Consider the following 18,353-nt stretch of genomic DNA (forward strand, 5'->3'; position numbering starts at 1 on the left):
GTGACTGGACTTTTCCTGAGGGCGCTACCAAATGCATTTGCTTTGTTTAATTTCTTAAGGTGTATTAAAAAAACAAAAAGTTCCAATGACATTATCCTGCAGTTCCTGTCAATATGGGTATTTTTAATCGTGATTAACCATTTAGGAACACAAATTACCTTTGCTACTTGAGCTCAGGAGATACTTGAGAAATATTTCCCTACATTCTAAGAGAGGACTCTTTCAGAGAATAGATGTACATAATTAATCATTTTCCCCCTTTACCTCCATTTCTAGGTTTCCCATTTTTGCTGTGGCAAAGAACTGCTTTTCTGTAGGTTACACAATAAATTCAAATTATCTCAAAAAGCAAAGGTGCTGTTGTGTGAGACTAGAGTACTGACAGGTGGATCTCTCATACTACCATCATATATCAAAAACATGGATCTGCACCAGATTTTATTTTATGCAGTGAGGACAGTGCAAAGGGCACACAGTCACAAACTTTAAACTTCTCAGGAAAAGAATCAGATGGAGTTTCAATTCTCAGCAGAAATCTGCAGCAGCACTGGCAGTCTGCAAGAGAGAATGCTTCTCTGCTGTCCAGGATATTCCTCTCAGTGTATCAGCCTACTTTTAAGCCAGACTTAAGCCAATTCCTCTAGCCCTGATACTGACTGAAGCCTATAGACTGATAAAATGAGTTGAAACCAAGCCCCTCAGAAAGTGTTTCTCAAGTTATGTGACCCAGAGTTCCCCAAGCTGTTATTTAGTTATTCTTGAAAACTGAGTGCTCAACTCTTCGTCTCTGTTCTTTCCCCTGTGGACAGAGTCAATGCTTTCCTTTAATTCCAGCAACATTTTCCATGTTTGTTAAAAACACTGCATAAAACAAAACAAAATACATTCACAGAAGTCCATAAATGAGACAGACATTTCTCATAAGTGTCACAGCTCATATGAAATCCCTTTCTTTCCTCCTGGGCTGAATGAAAGCTTTTTCCCCAAATTAGTATTTTAAAGCTATAAGTCTACTTTAATGATTGTATTACCCACATCAGTGTGGAATTTTACAAAAGGAAACAGAAGGAAAACACTCATCTATTTAACAATGTATGGGCTGCATACAGAATGGCACAATGGCCACAGCAATTAAGACTAAGCTGTTAACTAGCAATAGTGTTTGAAACAAGCACCAACAAAAGAGTGGTGGCCTGGCCAGCTGCCAGCCAGGGTCCCCAGGGACAGGTAAAGGAAAAGAGCAGGAGGACACATGGCAGGTGGAGAACAAAGGTAGATCAACTTTTGCTATTGGTAACAAAAAATAGGAAGGAAAGAGATTTTCCCCTTCCCCTTTTCCCCGTAAAAGAATTCAGCAGGACGTAAAAAGCTCAGCAAAACCACATCAGTCTTTCCCACGGGGGGACAAAGGTTCCTCTGAGCCCTGGAGGGGGAAGGAGAGGTGAGGGTGGGCCAGAGTCCTTCAGAGAGGGCAGCAGGGCTCAGAGCAGAGCCAGGCTCTGCTTTAGGCCAGCTTTAGGATGGAGTAGCTCAGGATTAAGGTTTAATGGTGCCAACGAGGCTGTTGCCAGATGTCACTCCCAAGTGAAGTCCATTTCACAAGATTCTAAAGCTGATTAAATAAACTGTCATATTCCTGACAAGCCTCAACATTGTCTTGGAGAGGAAAATCAAGCTGCTATTGACCAAAACCCAAGAATTAAATTCCACTGCAGGAATTTAGGCCAAAATAACATGAAACTTGAGAGAAAAACATTTCAAACACACAAGAACATTTTGAGACCATCTTCCATGCTTAAACTGGAAACCACTGGACCTAAAGGATGTAAACTTAAAGTACCTGTACCAGTAACACAAATGCTTATTTTCCTAACAGACATTTATTGCCATCTCTCAAGATACATATTTCTGAATTAGAAAAGATCAAATTTATTCTAATACACATCCTATAAAGAACTCTATTCAATCCCTATTATACCAGTGGGAAAAGCAGGATTGACCTCAGAAACGCAACACACCTTCTGAAGCAGCCAGAATAGCCATTATAATCTGACTTAATGCCCTTTGAAACCCATGGGAATCATCACATTTAATCTACTGCCAATGAATTGGACCCTTACACACTAAACCTCATCTGGGAATTCACAATCCCTGTTTCTACTGGCTGGATCCTCTGCTATTTGCTCACATGTGACATTTCCTAAGAGCCACCAGCTCTGGCAACTGAACAGAGCTTTGCTGAAATGAGAGGCAGAGTTTATTTCCCTAACTGGGGGAAAAATGCTGAATAAGATTTTCAAATTTTTCCCTGTGCAAATAGAATATTTTCAGCCAGTCCCTTATGACAGGAAAGGGAGCTCAGAGTTCCCAGCACACTGCAGTTGTTTGTTTCCATGTGCTGCCAGCAAAGAGCAGCCACAGTGATTATCTCCAGCACAGACATCTCTCTGATTTCTTGATTAAACATTTTTGGGCTCAGAAATCTTGTCACTGATAATGGAGGTTCCACATAATTTTGTGTGTAGGTGCACTGATTTTAAATACAGTTGATTGCTACAGAGGTGTATCTACAAATGTTTAGGATTTTTCTAACTTTATTTTTAAAAATTAAAAAAATTTTAAAATTCAGAAATCAATTCTATCTACACTGAAGTCAACACAAGTTTTCCAGTAACTAAATCAAGAACAGCTCTGATTTCTAATCCCTCAATTCTTGACACATATAATGGTTTAACTGCTTTGATTTCTTACAGCTGTGAACTGTTTTGCTTACTTATCAATTCCTGTTTCAGTATACTCACAGATAACAAACTATAACAACATTGCTGTTTTCACAAGTGTAGACAAATCCCTGGTGAGCTGGGAATGAAACAAGTTCTTTCTACATACATTTTCAGGGCATACTGTCTTCTCTTGAAAGTGGGATATTTGCATTAATTATTTTTGTTTTAAAAGCATCTCTTTATACCTCCCTAGAGAAGAATAAAAAATTAATTTTTCTCCATGGATTTGAATATTTACAAGAACACTAAAGAAATTAACATTGCCTTTTTTTGAGGAGTCTGGAAGTTCTACAATTTACAATTTACAGAAGCTCTGGATTGCCCAGTTTGTCTGGGTATAAATTACATTTCACAATGGCACCATCTGCTGGGAGATGAGCAAGGCACTGAAGCACACTGGGCTTCCCTCACTGCCCCCTTTCACAATTAAACATAGGGTGACTGATATCCAGCACCCCCTCCAAATGGCAACACAAATTAAACCTGGAAAAGCAACTAAAGGAACCAGAAGGCTGATAATGACAGAATATCACTGAGGCATTCAACCTAGAACTTCTACTTTTAATACAACAGGAGCTAACTATTACTGTTTGGTTTTACACTTCCTTGCTGACACAGTGCAACACTGAAAAGAGCACTAAAAATCTGTCTTGACTTGTATTTCACACAGCACACACTTCCATGTCCCTTAGAAATTCTTTCAGACAAATGAGAGAAATCCCTGCTCCCAGCGATGTGAAATAATGATGATTGCAATATGATCATGGTCTGTGGGAACACCTCAAACCTTCTCTGCAGTGTGACAGACTCAGCTCCTCAAGGACATTTTTAGCTGCTGTCCACTACTGGATGAACAAGTTCCTCAGCTCAGAAACACATCACACCCTGTCACTGTCACACAGTGCCCTTTACTGGCAATGGACCAGGATTTGCACTTGTTTTGCTTAACATCCAGCATTTCCAGATGCAGCTGGAAAACAGCCTCAAGCTCTACAGCAATATCCATCAGAGTATGAGCAGTGACAGAGGAGAGGTCATAACTTCTGCCTGCAGAGGGAATTAATCCTAGAAATATTTTTCCTTCTCTTACCATTATTTTAATACTGCTTGTTGATTCCCCAAGCATTATTCCACATCAGTTTCATGAGTAAAATTCAGTTGGTAGTGACTCAATGAGCTGATCCAAGTTGACAGAAAATCTTTCAGCAGTCTGTGCAAACCAAGAGGCAGAATTGATTTGCTCCTGATGTGCTGCAGGTGCCCACACACAGCCAGCCACTGCTGCTCCTCATGTGACTGCTGGCTGACTGCACAGAGGGACAGACACTCCTCAGATACAGCTCAGAGTACACCAAAAGAGGCTTGAAAAAGGCTGAAAAATACAGTCAGTCATGGAATATGTGTTCTTTATAAAACAGGTTTTTTCATTAAATATGTTAAGTATTGGGGGAGGAAGTTCTTTTATCAGAGGTTAGGAACCAGAAAAATGTTAAAATTACATCTGTGAGTAAGCTGAGTGATTAAGCTAACAGAGCACTCTATCCCACATTCTTACAGCAATTCCTGAAAACATTTGTCTGGAACACTTTTCAAGCAGTGATGTTTGAATTTATTTAAGAAAAATGCATTAATAACCCCAGTTTTCAGTGTTTCATCTTGGTTTTTTTTCTTTCTTATTCCATTGGTGGGAGATGATTCAGAGGACAGACATACCATTTAAAAATATTTCATCTTGGGGGATTTGGGAGCTGCTAGGTTTATCAAATTGGGTACCTAAAAGTTCGTTTCACCTGCTGATAGGTTCTTTGCAATCCACAAACAATGGAAAAGCATTCACTATGTCAAAATTCTCATTCATAACCAGAAGAAATTAAAAGCTACCTTAAATATGCAGAGAAAAGAGATTTTTTCCTCTTCTTCTCTTACTTGTCCTCCACAAAATCAATTCTCTCACAATCAAACACCATGTACTTGAAATAAACAGCAGACTTGCCCCCACAGCCTTTTTGAGTAGGAATGTGAAAATCCAGTATTGAGTGACCTGCCTTTTTGCAGACAACACAGAAGCCTTGATTTAATTCCTCACCAGACATAACTGTCAGTCCATGTGATTTCTGGGAAACCTTCTGCAGCCATCCACTGCAGCAGATGCTCCTCCAGAATGCAGGACCTCTCAGGATGAGAAACTGGGACTGGGAATAACTCTGCATCATAATTCTTATAATTTTGCTGAAACACACAAATTTCCTTGGAAGCCTGTGACAGAACAGACACAGTGTGATGCCATCACAGCCTCACTGCAGAACACTATCACACTATTTTCATCTCAAGTTAAAGAACTGACCTTGTGAATGAGAGCTCAGTTTGGCTTATTCCCTTCCACCTGCTCACTTGAGGCAGAATATTGTCACAGCACCAAGTGATACATATTTCCCTTTCTGATGTTTTAATTTACTTGGTTTGGCTGGGTGACTTCTGTTCTGTTCTGCAATGTTCTGCTCATTATTCTTCATTAAATGTATTCAGTTCTCCTTACATGTACAATCACATTAATTCCAGGCAGCAAATTTGCAAATCTAATAAAAAGGGAACTCCAAGCTCCCTCAAGTACGCTCCCTGCTGCTATAAAACTCTTTGTACACATCCTGAAAAAACCAACATCCTCTTCATCCAAAGGCAATAGCCAGCTCTACCTGAAAAACAATCCAGATGGAAGCAAACCTCTCACTTCCAAACAGAAACCAAGGCTTTGGACCAGCACTTGTCTTCCCTGGACATTCAGACACTCATCCTGAGGGAGCCCACACCCCATTAAAGCTCTGTACATGAGAGATTCTGGTGATACCGACACTTTCATTTTTTAGAAGGTCTGGCCAAAATCACAGCTGTGTAACTATTCCCCTTCACCCACACACAAAATGGAGCAGCTTCTTAGAAAAAGCATTGGGTTGCAGGTGAGCACCAGCAGCCAGGGCTCCTGTGAAGGTTTCTGACAAGAACAGGCTCACACAACAGCAAAAGGCACAAACAGCCCTGTCCTGTCCCCACCAGCTGCACTTTCACACGTGCTTCCTGACAGCTGGGAAAAGATGTTCCGCTCTTGCGGTTTGCTGACAGCGTTTCCACATCAGAAACATTTCTGAGGGTGGAGACTGCCTTAAAAGAAACTTAAGAAGAAAACAAACCCAAACAAGTAAACCTCCACCAAAATTTAAAAAATGAGGAGGAAGGAAGTGCACACAACGTTCTGTGAGGAAATTTTGCAATGCTGCACCAGCCAAGGATTCCGGGAGGGATTCTGTAGGACCCAGGGCTTTGTTTTGTTGCCTTCATAAAGTGGAAAGAAATAAGAAATAAGACAAGGATCACTATTAAGTCATTTTCTGTGTAAGCAATTGTACAACAGGGCCTGGAGTCCTGCAGAAGGCACTGCCCATGCATAGCTGACATTTACTTCACCCAGAGGAAAGAACATCTACTTGCCAAGACTGTCATTATGTAGCTTTGTATTACTGATTACTTCATCAAATTAGTCATCAAGTTTGTTTTTGTTTTGCAGTAGTGTTGAACTCAAATTCTTTATGAGATTTGTACCTTCTAGTACAAGATCTCACTTCCTTATAGCTTAATATTTGAAGCTCAACTGAAATATTTTATTAACAAGCTGGCTTCTATTGAGTAATAAGTATAAATACTTATTAACATCTCAAAACTTCTGTAGATTTGATACTTTTTAGACTGTTTTTTAAAAATTATATTGCTGCTAAAACCCACTCAGAGCCACTTACTTCCTTAGTCTCAGCTATATTATTACTTGCACTATCTCTAGCAAATATGTGTCTCTTTGATATGCATCAGTGATCTCACAAATTCCCTTACCAGAACAGTGCTAGAAAAACTACCCAAAAGGAGAAGGGTGGGGGTTGGCGTTTCCCCTGCAGTAACAAGTGATAGAACAAGAGGAATCAGCCTCAAGCTGCACTGGAGGAGGTCCAGACTACATATTAGGAAAAATTTCTTCATGGAAAAGCCTGTCAGACATTGGCACAGATTGCCCTGGGAAGTGGTGGAGTCACCTGAAGGGATTTAAAGACAAGCAGATGTGGCACCTGGGGACAGAGTTTAGTGGCTGACCAGGCAGTGCTGGAGGAATGGTGGAACTTGATCTTCTTAGAGGATTTTCCACCCTCAGTGACTCCCTGGCTCTGAACTTCAGGGCAGGATGGCTCTGGCACCCAGCTCACAGGAGAAACTGCTGCTGACATCAGCCACACCTCACACAGCTGGACACATCTACATTTACCTGTGTCCCAAACTGCTGCTCATATCAGCCACACCTCAGACAGCTGGACACAACATCTACATTTACCTGGGTCCCAAAATGCTGCTCCCCACCCCACTGCTCCCCTCTTTGCCCACCCCTCTGTCTGCCATAGGTTAAATGTACGCGGGATATGACAAAATTCTCCACAAAACATGAGTAAAGATCAGCACTGATCGGCACAGTTTCCATATTTAGAACTTCCTCAAGTTCTAGAGCCACTCCTCCATCTCCTTCAGAAGATCTGCCATGTCACTCCACCAGCTCTCTTGCTCAGAAAATGTTTTTTCTCACAATTCTGCTGTTTTCCTACAGTAAGCCAATGACATGTTTCTTTCATATTACAAATCTTTCTAAACCAGAACCATTGTTTCTTGTATGAAAGCTTTTCTTTTTCTTCTCTTAGCTCAAATGTCTCAGCAGATACAGAAAACTACTGCAAATGCCAAAGGTAGGTTCTCTTTTGTTGATTTTGAGGTATGTGCTGAGATTGACTGTTATCCAAACAAATGGGGGAGGGATTTAAAAACGTCCAAAAATTTCATGCCAAATTAAATCTTTTGCCTCTCTGTGCAGTGAGTCAGTTTAAAAGTTTCTATACAAAGTTAACCATTTCTTTGCTGACCTGTATGTAAAGCCAAAATTGCTTTAACTTGTTAAAACATTTTTTCTCCCATGGACATGTTGTAATTAATTTTAGTCATGGCTAGTTCAGTACCATTTTCTATGGAAAGACAAATTTTTATTGCAAATCCATTTGTGTAAGATCATGAAAGGAAACAAATCTGAGAGACCATCAAGGCCCTTACTGCTACTATTCAAATGTTCAATCTACTTACATAAGTTTAGTTCTGTCTGTAAACAGCCAGCCACAAATAAAATACTGCTTTTGCTTTCAGGTTCACATGCTAACTCTCAACTAATACATAAGGTTACTTTCTCCTACAATTAATACTCCACAATATTTGATTTAATCTTTCATACTTCTATTATTTTAATTGCTGCTGTAGTTCACAAGTATTGTTGTTGGTTCATCTGAACACATTTATGAGCTTTGTGTGGCTGTGCCTCTTTTGCACGAACACAGGCACTTTTCATCATGTGTGAAGCTGCTTTCTGGTTTTGAAAAGTAATTAAGTTGCCTGCTATTAGAGGTGGAAAAAGCATAATGGCCCATTTCAACATAAATAAGCATAGTCAACATATTTTGGGAAAGATCTGGGGCTTTCTTGGGTCATAGGTGCAGTCAACTCTCTCAAAAGTTTTTTCTTTTCAGAGATGCTGTCCAATCCCAAGCTTGTACCAGTTCAGGGGACTTTGAACGTGGTGATGAAGCAGAATGTGACCCTCTCCTGCCTCTCTCAGGCTGGATCTCCCCCTGTCAGATACACACTGTTCAAGCACAACCAGCAGGTATCTGCTGTGAACAGGTCAGACTCGACCCCTGCACTGTTCACGCTGACCATCAGCTCTGCCAGCGATGTGGGGGAATACAAGTGCAAAGCTGAATATAACAGCTCCAGTGGTGGAAAATACAGCAACAGCCTCACCTTCACCCTCATAGGTACGTCCTGCTGTGCACCTGCCAGCACTGGGAATTGCAGGGGCACACAGCTATCTCTTTTCTTGACTGAGGAGCTGAACTTTACTGCTGTTCTTCCCTCAGGAGCTGGCAGTGCTCTCCTGCCCGGGCTCACAATCTCTCCATCCTCCATACCCAGCTCTTTTGAAAGTGTCACTGCACTCCAAGTCTTGCCTGGAGATTGTCCTGTACTCTGTGATTCAGACTTTTCAGTTTTCTTTCTACAGAGCCAATTTCCAAACCAGTGCTGAGCTCACCCACCTCTCAGGCAAAGAAAGGCCAGAACGTGACCCTGTCCTGCTTCTCAGAGAACGGATCCCTTCCCATCACATATCTTTTCTTCAAAGGAAAACAGAGCATTCCTCCCCAAAAGACAATGCAGAAGAGGGAAGCAGCTGTGATTTTTCTATTTCTCGATTCCCTCAGTGACTTTGGAACCTATAAATGCAAAGCTAATAACAGCTTTCCCAATAACTCAAAATACAGCAACAGTTTCAACTTTACACTAGCAGGTATGAATGAAAAGGTTACTACTGTTGACAAACTGGGATCACACAACATTCAGAATGTTCTAACTATGCAAGTTTTCAGCCAGATATTTTGTTTGTGGTGTTCAAATTACAATTTTTTAAATTTTAAAAAAAAGTTGAAGTTTTAAAATTAATGCAAAACTATAGAATTTCATGCATCCTAGATAGCAGGAGAAGTTAAAATGAGGATGGAATATGTCTGTAACAGACTCACTTTTACAAGAGACCCCTGGTCCACCTTGGAGAGAGTCTGGTTTTGTTTTCCCCTCTGTCCTATAAAAGAGCTTAACTGGCACCAGCAGGCTGCCTTCCTTCTGCTGGGCCACAGAGCCCTTGGGACTCACATGAACAGTTAATCTAAAAGCTGAAAGAAATTTCAAGTCTTGATTTCAATTTATAGAAAATAATTAAAATATGAAAGTGTTTATGCAATGAAATGTTGTTTCTTTTCTTCTTTTTGGCAGAAGAAAGAAGCCATTCTCAACCCCTGATAATTTCTCTTGGGCTGATCCTGCTACTACTCATAATAGGATTTGCTCTGGCAATTCCATTTTTCATAATTCCTTTGTATAAAGCAAGTGAGTTATTTAAATGTCTGTTTCATTTTCCAAAGGTCATTTATGTTGTCAATATATTTAACTGTGTAAACATCCCATTTTCAGTAGAGCAGCTCCTGGTATTTTAGCCTGTTGTTGAGTCTCCTCTGAAGCAGCACTGGCAGCTTAACAAAACATTTGACAAGGCCAAATCTCTGAGCTGTGGTTTAGAAGATCTGGGGTGGGGGAGGCAAAGCAACAGCTAATGTGATACACAAAAACACTGGAAGGAATCTGACCTCACTGGAAAGGGAAATTATTAAAATGCCCTTGGTTAAAGAATAATTTTGATTCTGAAAATAACATTATCTGATATCTCCAAATATTAAAAAATGCATTGCAATTGTTTATTTCTAAGAAATATTTATAGATACACACATATGTATATATATACACAAACACACACATTTTTCTTTGACAATTTGCAGAAAAATTTAAGTCTACCAGGCCCTCAATTGGCCTTAGTCCAGCAGTGAATGCAGAGGAGCCTGAAAATGAAGTCATATACTCAGAGATTGGTAAGTTCCTGTCACTCCCTGCAGTCAGGCAGGTTTCTTCAGCTACTGCAGATCACTGGAAGGAGACACCTACTGACCCTCCTGGCAGAGGCACTATTTGAAATCCCTCAGAATCCATATGTGGCATAATCTGACAGCCATGCAGCCAAAACTGCAGCTGGTTAAATGAACTGAGCTTTTAATAAAAAAGAGAATAATGGCCATTTACTAACAGACAATACTGAAATATATGAAGCTGTAGCAAAACAAAACTTTCATAGCTCCTGTATTCTGTTCAAAATTGTTCAGTACTTCAGTTCTTTATTCAATCCTTCTTAAGTCTGGCAAGATTCAAAGTCAGTTCCAACTGAAATTATGAAGTGACAACAAAGCACTTTCAGTACTTGAATTGCAGAAAACACACAATAATGAAAACATTACCTGAGAGCCACAGTGCTCTGAACCTGCATGTTTCTGCATTTGCCTTGAATGTGAATGCCTATTTATAAGGGGAATAAAAACCTCCTAAACAAAGCAATAGCAGAGGCATTAATGTTTCCCATTTCTACATATCCAAATGGAGTTAACTGTCTCCAAACAAACCTGCCTTCCTGCTCATGCAGTGGAGCTCTCACTGCCCTGCTGGGTCAGCTCAGTGCTTGTGCCAGGTCTCAGCCTGCAAGGACACTGATAAGAGCTCTGTAAGGCCCATGAATGCTCCATGATTTATATTCAGTATGGAATCTCACTGCTTTGTTTCAAGATAATAGAAAAAATTGCCTGATTCAAGTTGTTTGCAATTGAGTTAACTGTTGTTCATCATCTTCAATCCAGAGCCTGTTAAACCAGAAGAAGAATACATCAACTTTTCTGTTATTAGGAGAGAAGAGGAAAAAGGTAAAAACTTCAAGCTGTAATATTGGGATATCTGGTGCGCACAAATACTTTTTGAGGGGACTTTGCTGGGTGGAGGCAGGGCTTAAATACTTGCAATTGCTTATAAAAATGCTTAGTTACAATGGAAAAATTAAATAACTTTTAAAGTGTTTTGAGGAGAGAAGAAGAAAAACCCCAACAAACCTTCCTATGGCAAACTCAACAGCCTCACTATGAAACCATGCTGAAGATGTTATTAGTAACCACATTGCTGATGTAATGTTAATTCTTATTTTGTGTACCAATACCAAAAAAGCAATTATGAATTGTTATTCTGGCTCTTAGCAGGGAAGAGGGCATGTTCTACAGTCTATTCAAAGGTCCTCATCAGAGACTGAGTACCAGGTATGACTTTTTTCTGATTAACTTAATCACATACTTTTAAAGAATTTTTCAGCCCTCAAATGTGCTAAATTCCAGCAAGCTGCATACAAAGAAATGATGTTTAGATACCAATTTCCTGGCCTAATCAGATTGTAAACAGACAGTGTAGCTCACTTTCTAAGCAAATCTCAGAGCCATAATATCTAAGAACTTCAACTTTTGAGATGAAGCAAACAGATAAGACTTAGAATTGTATGTAAAACTTTCACCTAGATCTAAGTTCCTGAACGTTTAAAAATTCTGCTAAAGTAGAAACTGGATTATTTGCAGACATAAGATAATCAAAATCAGTGTAACAAAAAAAAGAGAAAACATTCCTCCCAATATACCTTCAAGAATAGCAATTTCTCAGTTCAACAGTACTTCAGCTCTCAGGGTAGGGATAGGTTGCTAAAATTAATTTTGGGACAGTTGACTTCAAAATAAATTCTGTATCCTGCTACAGGCTGTTTCTAAGATGGTGCTGGGTTGCTTTAATACCAATCCATAGCCCCCTTATTTAGAATTCCATGAGTTCAGAAATCTCATTATGCTAACCTTGATTATATCCAGCATAAATCCTCTTCACTGCAATTATTATTGTTGCTACAAATAATTCATTTATAGCTAAGTGAGCACCATGTTAGTAGAAGATTTTAAGGCAAGTTCTTGTGTTTCATGACACTGATGCCTATCAGAGGCAGGGGCCTTGCAGCACAAACCTTCAGCACTCTACACAGGGACTGAACAAGCTGTACAGGCACTGGAAATCTAGACAAGATCAGAAATACGCAGCTTTGTATCTCTGCAAACTCTTCTATCTGATTTTAACCACTGTGCTTAGCTACAGGAAAAATATCATCACACATTAGTCTTTTTCCACCATTTTATACATATTTTGTCCACAAAAATGTTCATTAAAAAACGTTTAGAATTTATTTAAATCTGTTCCTCTGTTACTCTTGGTAATATATTTGTGGTTTTTTTATGTTTCTCATGTGCAAGATGAAGTAGCTCATGTGACTAAAATACATTCCTACAAACAGTACAAAGATACTGATGTTATTAAAGTATTTAAGATTTTGAAGTCTTTTATATAAAATATAATTTTCCAGCAGAGATCATAATTGTGTCAGCAATATAGAGGAAAGCTGAATTTTTACTTTCAGTATGATAGTAAAACCAAAGACATGAACAAAAATATGGTTAGCCTTGCTAATAGGGACAAGTTTTTCTCTTCCCTTTTTCCAAGGTAACCTGGAAGACCCAGATTTGACAGAAAACAGATGCACCACCAAGTTTTAGCAGAACTGTTTGCAGAGAAACCACAGAGTCCATGACGACGCTGAAACCAGTTCAGGAAAAGATGTCTAAGAAAATCCTTTTATTCAACCAGTTTAAGTTTACACATTTTTGGCTGATGTAACATACTTAATTAAAAAGTCCTTCAGCCTGGAAATGTGCATCATTTCCTTCATGGTGGTATCTCTGCTTCTCAGCTGGACCACTCCATTCTCTAGGGTGCCATCACTTATCAAGACCATGAAGGGAATACTCATCTCATCGTACCTGCAGAGAGAAAAACCCATCTGTTACTGCTTTTGGTGCATGGAAAAAAAATCAGATAACTTACATACAAATGACCACAAACTGTAAATATTTAGTTTTGCTGTATTGCACTAAGTCCAGTGTGACACCTCCAGTTTTCTTATTGCCATTCCTTGCTTTCCTGATTACATTTCTTTAAATTACTCAGCTACTTTAGTATATAAAAAGAATCTTATTTAGTAACCTATTAAAAGAGTATTTTTGTACAAGCAGAATTTATCTTTCTGACTTTGCTTTACTGCACATGAAGTTGCATTTCTTTTCTCTCAGAAAAAAAATCACTCATCAAGATGCTTTGACATGAGGAGCCACATGCCCCACATGCACTCCTGGTCAACAAATTATACATGAAGCCCCCAAGTGGAATAACTGTTTTAATGTCCACAAACAGTTCCATCATATCACTAATGGAAAAACTGTCAACTTCAAGATTAGACACAGTGGGTTGTTTGAAATAGTGCTTAAGAATGCAACATAGAACCAGACCAGATGCAAAAATGGGGATGAGGGTGGGAAACAGTTCTGCAAGCTTATAACTCATCTGAAGAAATTTATTTTCTATATGAGAATTTTTAAAAGGCATTTCACAGTTCCAGGGAAATAATAGCAACATGTGAAAGGCTTCTACTTTACTTAATTTAAAAAATCATCTGATATATGCTTTTCATAATAAAACTACTTGAATCCAAGTCTGTAGCTCAGGATCCCACACCTTTAATCAGTTACTGCATTCAAAGACTTCCTACTGAAAAAAGGTACATTTACAGCAGTCCACAGAACGTCATCTTTGACCTTCATGGTTTAATTCACAAAAGACTGTTTCTCCTTACTTTGCATAAAGATGTTCCAGAGACATGTGCACAGTTTCCAGATAACCTGGCCATACAGAAATTCCATTTTCTGTCAGCTCATTGAACAATCCTTGACAAACCTGTATTCATTTAACAATAAAAGTTAAAAGACAGACTTTGAGGGCTTGAGACTCTACAAAGAAACCATTAAAACTCTTAGCATGTGTGGTATTAACATTCCTAGCTGGTGTTAATTTGCTGGCTGAAACAATCTCAAATCAGAAAGCAGCCTGGCAGTTCTGTTTAAAACATGGCAGTGTAAGCTTCCTCCCTTCCACAGGGACTGCATGACTGACTTAAATGCAAACTTTTTAAAAGTCCTTCTGAACATGCGTTAAGATAATTCTGAAAGGTTAAGAAGCCAAGAGGGATGGTGTTATTTATTTTCCTTAATTTTGCATGGGACAGCATCAGCTGTATTGTACCAAAAGCAGTTGTGTCCACACAAGAACTGCCTGCAGTGAATTCCTTTGGCTGTGACCCACAAGCTGCAGAGTAGGAGCACCAGGAATTCTGCACAACCAGGAATCTCCAGGAGTCAAAGCAGCAGTACAATTTTCCTCAACAGTGTCTGAATTGTTACAGATTACATGGAGAGTAATGCTCAAAATTAAAATACTCTCTTACAACATACCTGCCTCAGCTCTGTTGTTGGACCTTTTCCTACATCCAAGGCTACTTTAACAGGTGCTAAGCAAGGATGAAGCTTAAGTACCTAATAAATTTACAAAAACCAAGAGATTACCAAATGTATTTATCATGCAATTCTAAACAGAACTAGGAAATAGCAATTTTTTTAAAATTAAGGTTCTAAACACACAAAAATGTTCTCACAGCACAAAATCCTGAAATAGAAGCAAGTTGTATTTTATGCAACAAGCACACAGCCAGCTACGTTCACATGGCAGAAATTACTCTATTTTGGCCATGCTTGAATTTACCATATTCTCTAAGGAGATTGGATTTAATTTCTCATGTTGTCTACATGAAGTTACCTTTCTCTGTGAATTTTTCTTTGCTGTTAATGGATTCTCAGCTAGCTGTAGAGAATCAAAGAGATATGCTAACACTCCTCGGTCCAGATTCCCATTCACAGACAGAACATGAGGGATGACATTCTTCCTTCCATCTCGGCCCTGAAGAGAAAAAAAATGTAGGAAAACATAAAGGATTGTCCCCAAAAGCTTTTTGCTTGCTTTAAATGTGTAATGAAACACTGAGCTCAAGCACTCATTACATTTAAAATACAGAGATTTGTTTAAAACATTGCCAGGATCTTAGCAGTGTATGTGTAACCAGGTAAGACTGTAACAGTGGGGAAGGCAAGTCAGGGCAGGATGGGATTAGTTTCTTGCTCTGCCACTTTGATCATAAATTTAAATCTATGCCAAATACAGTTGAAGCTCTGCATTTTCTTTTGGAGGTTTGTAGATTACTTTCAAGTGACCATGAATCCCCACATTCTGAGAAATCCCTATGTAACCCAGTTTTGTAGAAATAAACTGTAAAAGCAGGAAAGACGGACTGTCATGAGAAGGAGAAGGTTGCAATTTTCTGGTAAAATACAGTTACTCTTTTTTGTTACTCTGTACAGCCTAACTCCAAACATTGCCATTTATTAGAGGTTTGTCTCTCTTCAACATATTCAGTGAAGTTTCCCTCTTGTCCATCCCCCCTTTTTCTATAAAGCCATTTTTATAACCCATTAATCTACAAAAACTTCTATATACATGAAAGTGAACAAGTTACAGCAAGAAAAAAAAACAAACCTCACATTTACAAGCTCTTTTTGATGCAAACTGAACAGTGCAAAACATAGTCTGAGTTTGTGTTTACATCTAGTCACACATACAGGTAAAGGTTATGCCACTGACAGCTGCCTTGTCAACAGAGCTCATTTCTAATTTTGAATAATTCCTTGGTAAAAAAAAAAAGCACCAAACAGTATTTTATCAGCTTTTGAAAATGAAGGTCTGACTGCAGAGTATCAACTGTACTACTTTTGCAGTAAATGAATAAAAAGCCAGCTAAGCAACTGGATCAACACAGAAACCATTTCTCTCACACACTACCATCTTTATCAGGAATGATGTTTAATGCAACAAAGCTTACAAGTAATTTTGATCTCTCTCCTGGATACATCTGTAACAGTTCAGTATCACCAAGGTTCTTCAGTGTTTCTATTGTTTCTGTCCCCCAAGGAAAGCTGTAATGTAACTTAAATCCTCTTCTGCCTTCTTCATCCTGAAAGTCACTGCTGCTGAAGTTAGACGGGCCTACAGCAAACTGAAAATAAGAGGAGTAAGAGGTGATCATTACTGTGAATCCCACAGTAACTACAAAAAACAAGTCTGCAATGCAAACTGAAGTCTGATTTTCAGCAAAAGGTTTTTTGTAAGTTAAAGCCCAAATCTCTTGGTTGTTTTATGGAATTTTCATCTCGCACCACTGACAAACACAAAACACATTTGCCTTTCTGCAAGTTATAAACCACTTATTGAGTTTGTCATCCAGTTCAGTAGATTCTCAATTTCCATGAGAGATTTCAGTGCCTAGAACAGGCCAGTAATGTAAGGCCATAAAACCAACCAGGCTTTATTCTCTCCCCTGAGACATAAAGGAGCAGGCCAAGATTCCCCCAGGATTTGCTGCTTTACCTTTCTCCACCACTGGAGCCTCTGGCGTAGCCAGTAATCGAGCCACTGTCCTGCAGTTCTGGGAGAACTAAACCATGCAAGCAATGACGTGGTCCTCTCGCCTATTCTTTAAACAACAGCAAGGGCAGCAAGTTAACACCTTGGGAAATGACAGGGGAAAAGCAAGAAACAGCATTCAAAAATAATCCAAAAGTGAAACAGTAGGTATGAAAAGGTATTAAGGTATGATTAGATATAAACTCCTCTATTACTCTACCTTGTACAGTTTTTGTTGTGTTGTTCGTTTCCTGGAACAGAATGTTCACTTTCTGGAACAGAATGAAAGCACACTCCAATCTGAGCAAGGCCACAGGGCAGTCTTCTGTTCACCAGCTCTAAGCAGCTGACGTATTGTGCCAGAACACCTACAGAAGACAAAGCCCTGCTTTTAGTGGCCACAGGGAAGTTTTTGATGTTTTAACTCTACCAAGAACAAATGAAGCACATATTATACACGTGCTGTTCGTACATGCAGTTCCACTATCTTTACTAGCACTGATGCTTTGCACACATGGGCTCAGCAGGGGGTTCCTCTGGGCACGTTGATTTTAATGTGCTTTTCCCCAAATTACAGGGAGCACATCCACTGCCCACTTTGTGCTGGTCGGGTCCTTGAAAACCACACAAATTCACAGTCTACAGAAGGAACATTCCTGGCGCACCAACGCAGCTGGAAAAATCCCTTAAGTGCAGCTGCTTCGCTCCCAGCAATTAACTCGTGCGCAGGGTGCAGGCTGAGGGGAGCGCCCGGGACCTACCGGGCAGGAGGCTCTCCCGCAGCACCCCCGCAGCCCCCAGCACTTCTTCCAGGCCCGGGCCGCCAGGGCTCTGCCCGCAGCCCTGGAGGGCTCCGCGCAGCGTCTCCGGGTGCAGCAGCCGCAGCCCCTGCGCGTCGCTCGGAGCGCCGGGCGGGCCGTGCAGCGCGGCGTCCACGGGGAACACCTGCTCCCGCACGGGCAGCGCCGAGTCCCACCACTGCGCCGCCAGGTTAGCGCGCAGCGCCGCGCCCAGCGGCCCGAAGCCGGGGTGGCGGCCGCTCAGGTAGGCGCTCCAGGGCAGCGGCCCCGCGCCGCCCCGTAGGAAGCGCCGCCGCCAGCACACCTCCAGCAGCTCCGCCCCGCCCGCCGCCTCGGCAGCACCGCCGCCCTCCGAGTACGGCCGCGCCGAGCACCCGGCCGGCTCCGCCCGCTCCGGGACTCGCCGCCGCCTCGGCTGTCCCAGGGCGGCGCGGCCGCACCAGCGGCAGCCTTGGCGGGAGCCCAGCGCCATCTTGCCGCTCCCTCACCGCGGGGCTGGCAGGGGGAGCGGGGGGGAAGTGGAGGCAGCCATTGCGCACGCGCAGCGCCCTGCGCGGGAAGCGGGCAGGAGGGGCGCGCACCCACGGCTGCCGCGCATGCGCAGCGCGACACCCGCGGCCCCGCCGGGAGCGCGGGCCGAAGGTCAGGGACCGTCCGAGGTGAATTTTCTGTCCCCAGGGTGAATCTTCTCACCTTTTGTAAACGTAGTGATGCCGTCAGATAACTTCTGCTAAAGGAATTGACGGCTTGGAGCTGAATTTTCTTGCCTTTTGTAAATATAACTAATACTGTT

At 40.9% G+C, this 18,353-nt stretch overlaps 2 protein-coding genes across 2 annotated transcripts; one reads left to right on the forward strand and one right to left on the reverse strand.

Moving 5' to 3' along the window:
- The first annotated feature begins 7,340 nt into the window (after positions 1-7,340).
- On the forward strand, positions 7,341-12,496 carry MILR1 (mast cell immunoglobulin like receptor 1). Its single transcript, XM_033077079.1, has 8 exons — positions 7,341-7,418; positions 7,511-7,555; positions 8,381-8,668; positions 8,914-9,198; positions 9,681-9,794; positions 10,241-10,330; positions 11,144-11,206; positions 11,531-12,496. Exons 1-8 carry the CDS (start codon positions 7,385-7,387, stop codon positions 11,581-11,583), a joined length of 972 nt encoding a protein of 323 aa, XP_032932970.1. The 5' UTR covers positions 7,341-7,384; the 3' UTR covers positions 11,584-12,496.
- Positions 12,497-12,977: 481 nt separating this feature from the next.
- POLG2 (DNA polymerase gamma 2, accessory subunit) lies at positions 12,978-18,032 on the reverse strand. The gene is made up of 8 exons (XM_033077078.2): positions 17,522-18,032; positions 16,981-17,128; positions 16,725-16,830; positions 16,180-16,353; positions 15,063-15,203; positions 14,702-14,782; positions 14,047-14,147; positions 12,978-13,177 (listed from the first exon to the last, which is right to left on the reverse strand). The coding sequence occupies exons 1-8, from the start codon at positions 18,030-18,032 to the stop codon at positions 13,012-13,014; spliced, it is 1,428 nt and encodes a 475-aa protein (XP_032932969.1). The 3' UTR covers positions 12,978-13,011.
- Positions 18,033-18,353: the final 321 nt, after the last annotated feature.

The sequence above is a fragment of the Catharus ustulatus genome, chromosome 20 (assembly GCF_009819885.2).
Source record: "Catharus ustulatus isolate bCatUst1 chromosome 20, bCatUst1.pri.v2, whole genome shotgun sequence".
NCBI lineage: Eukaryota > Metazoa > Chordata > Aves > Passeriformes > Turdidae > Catharus > Catharus ustulatus.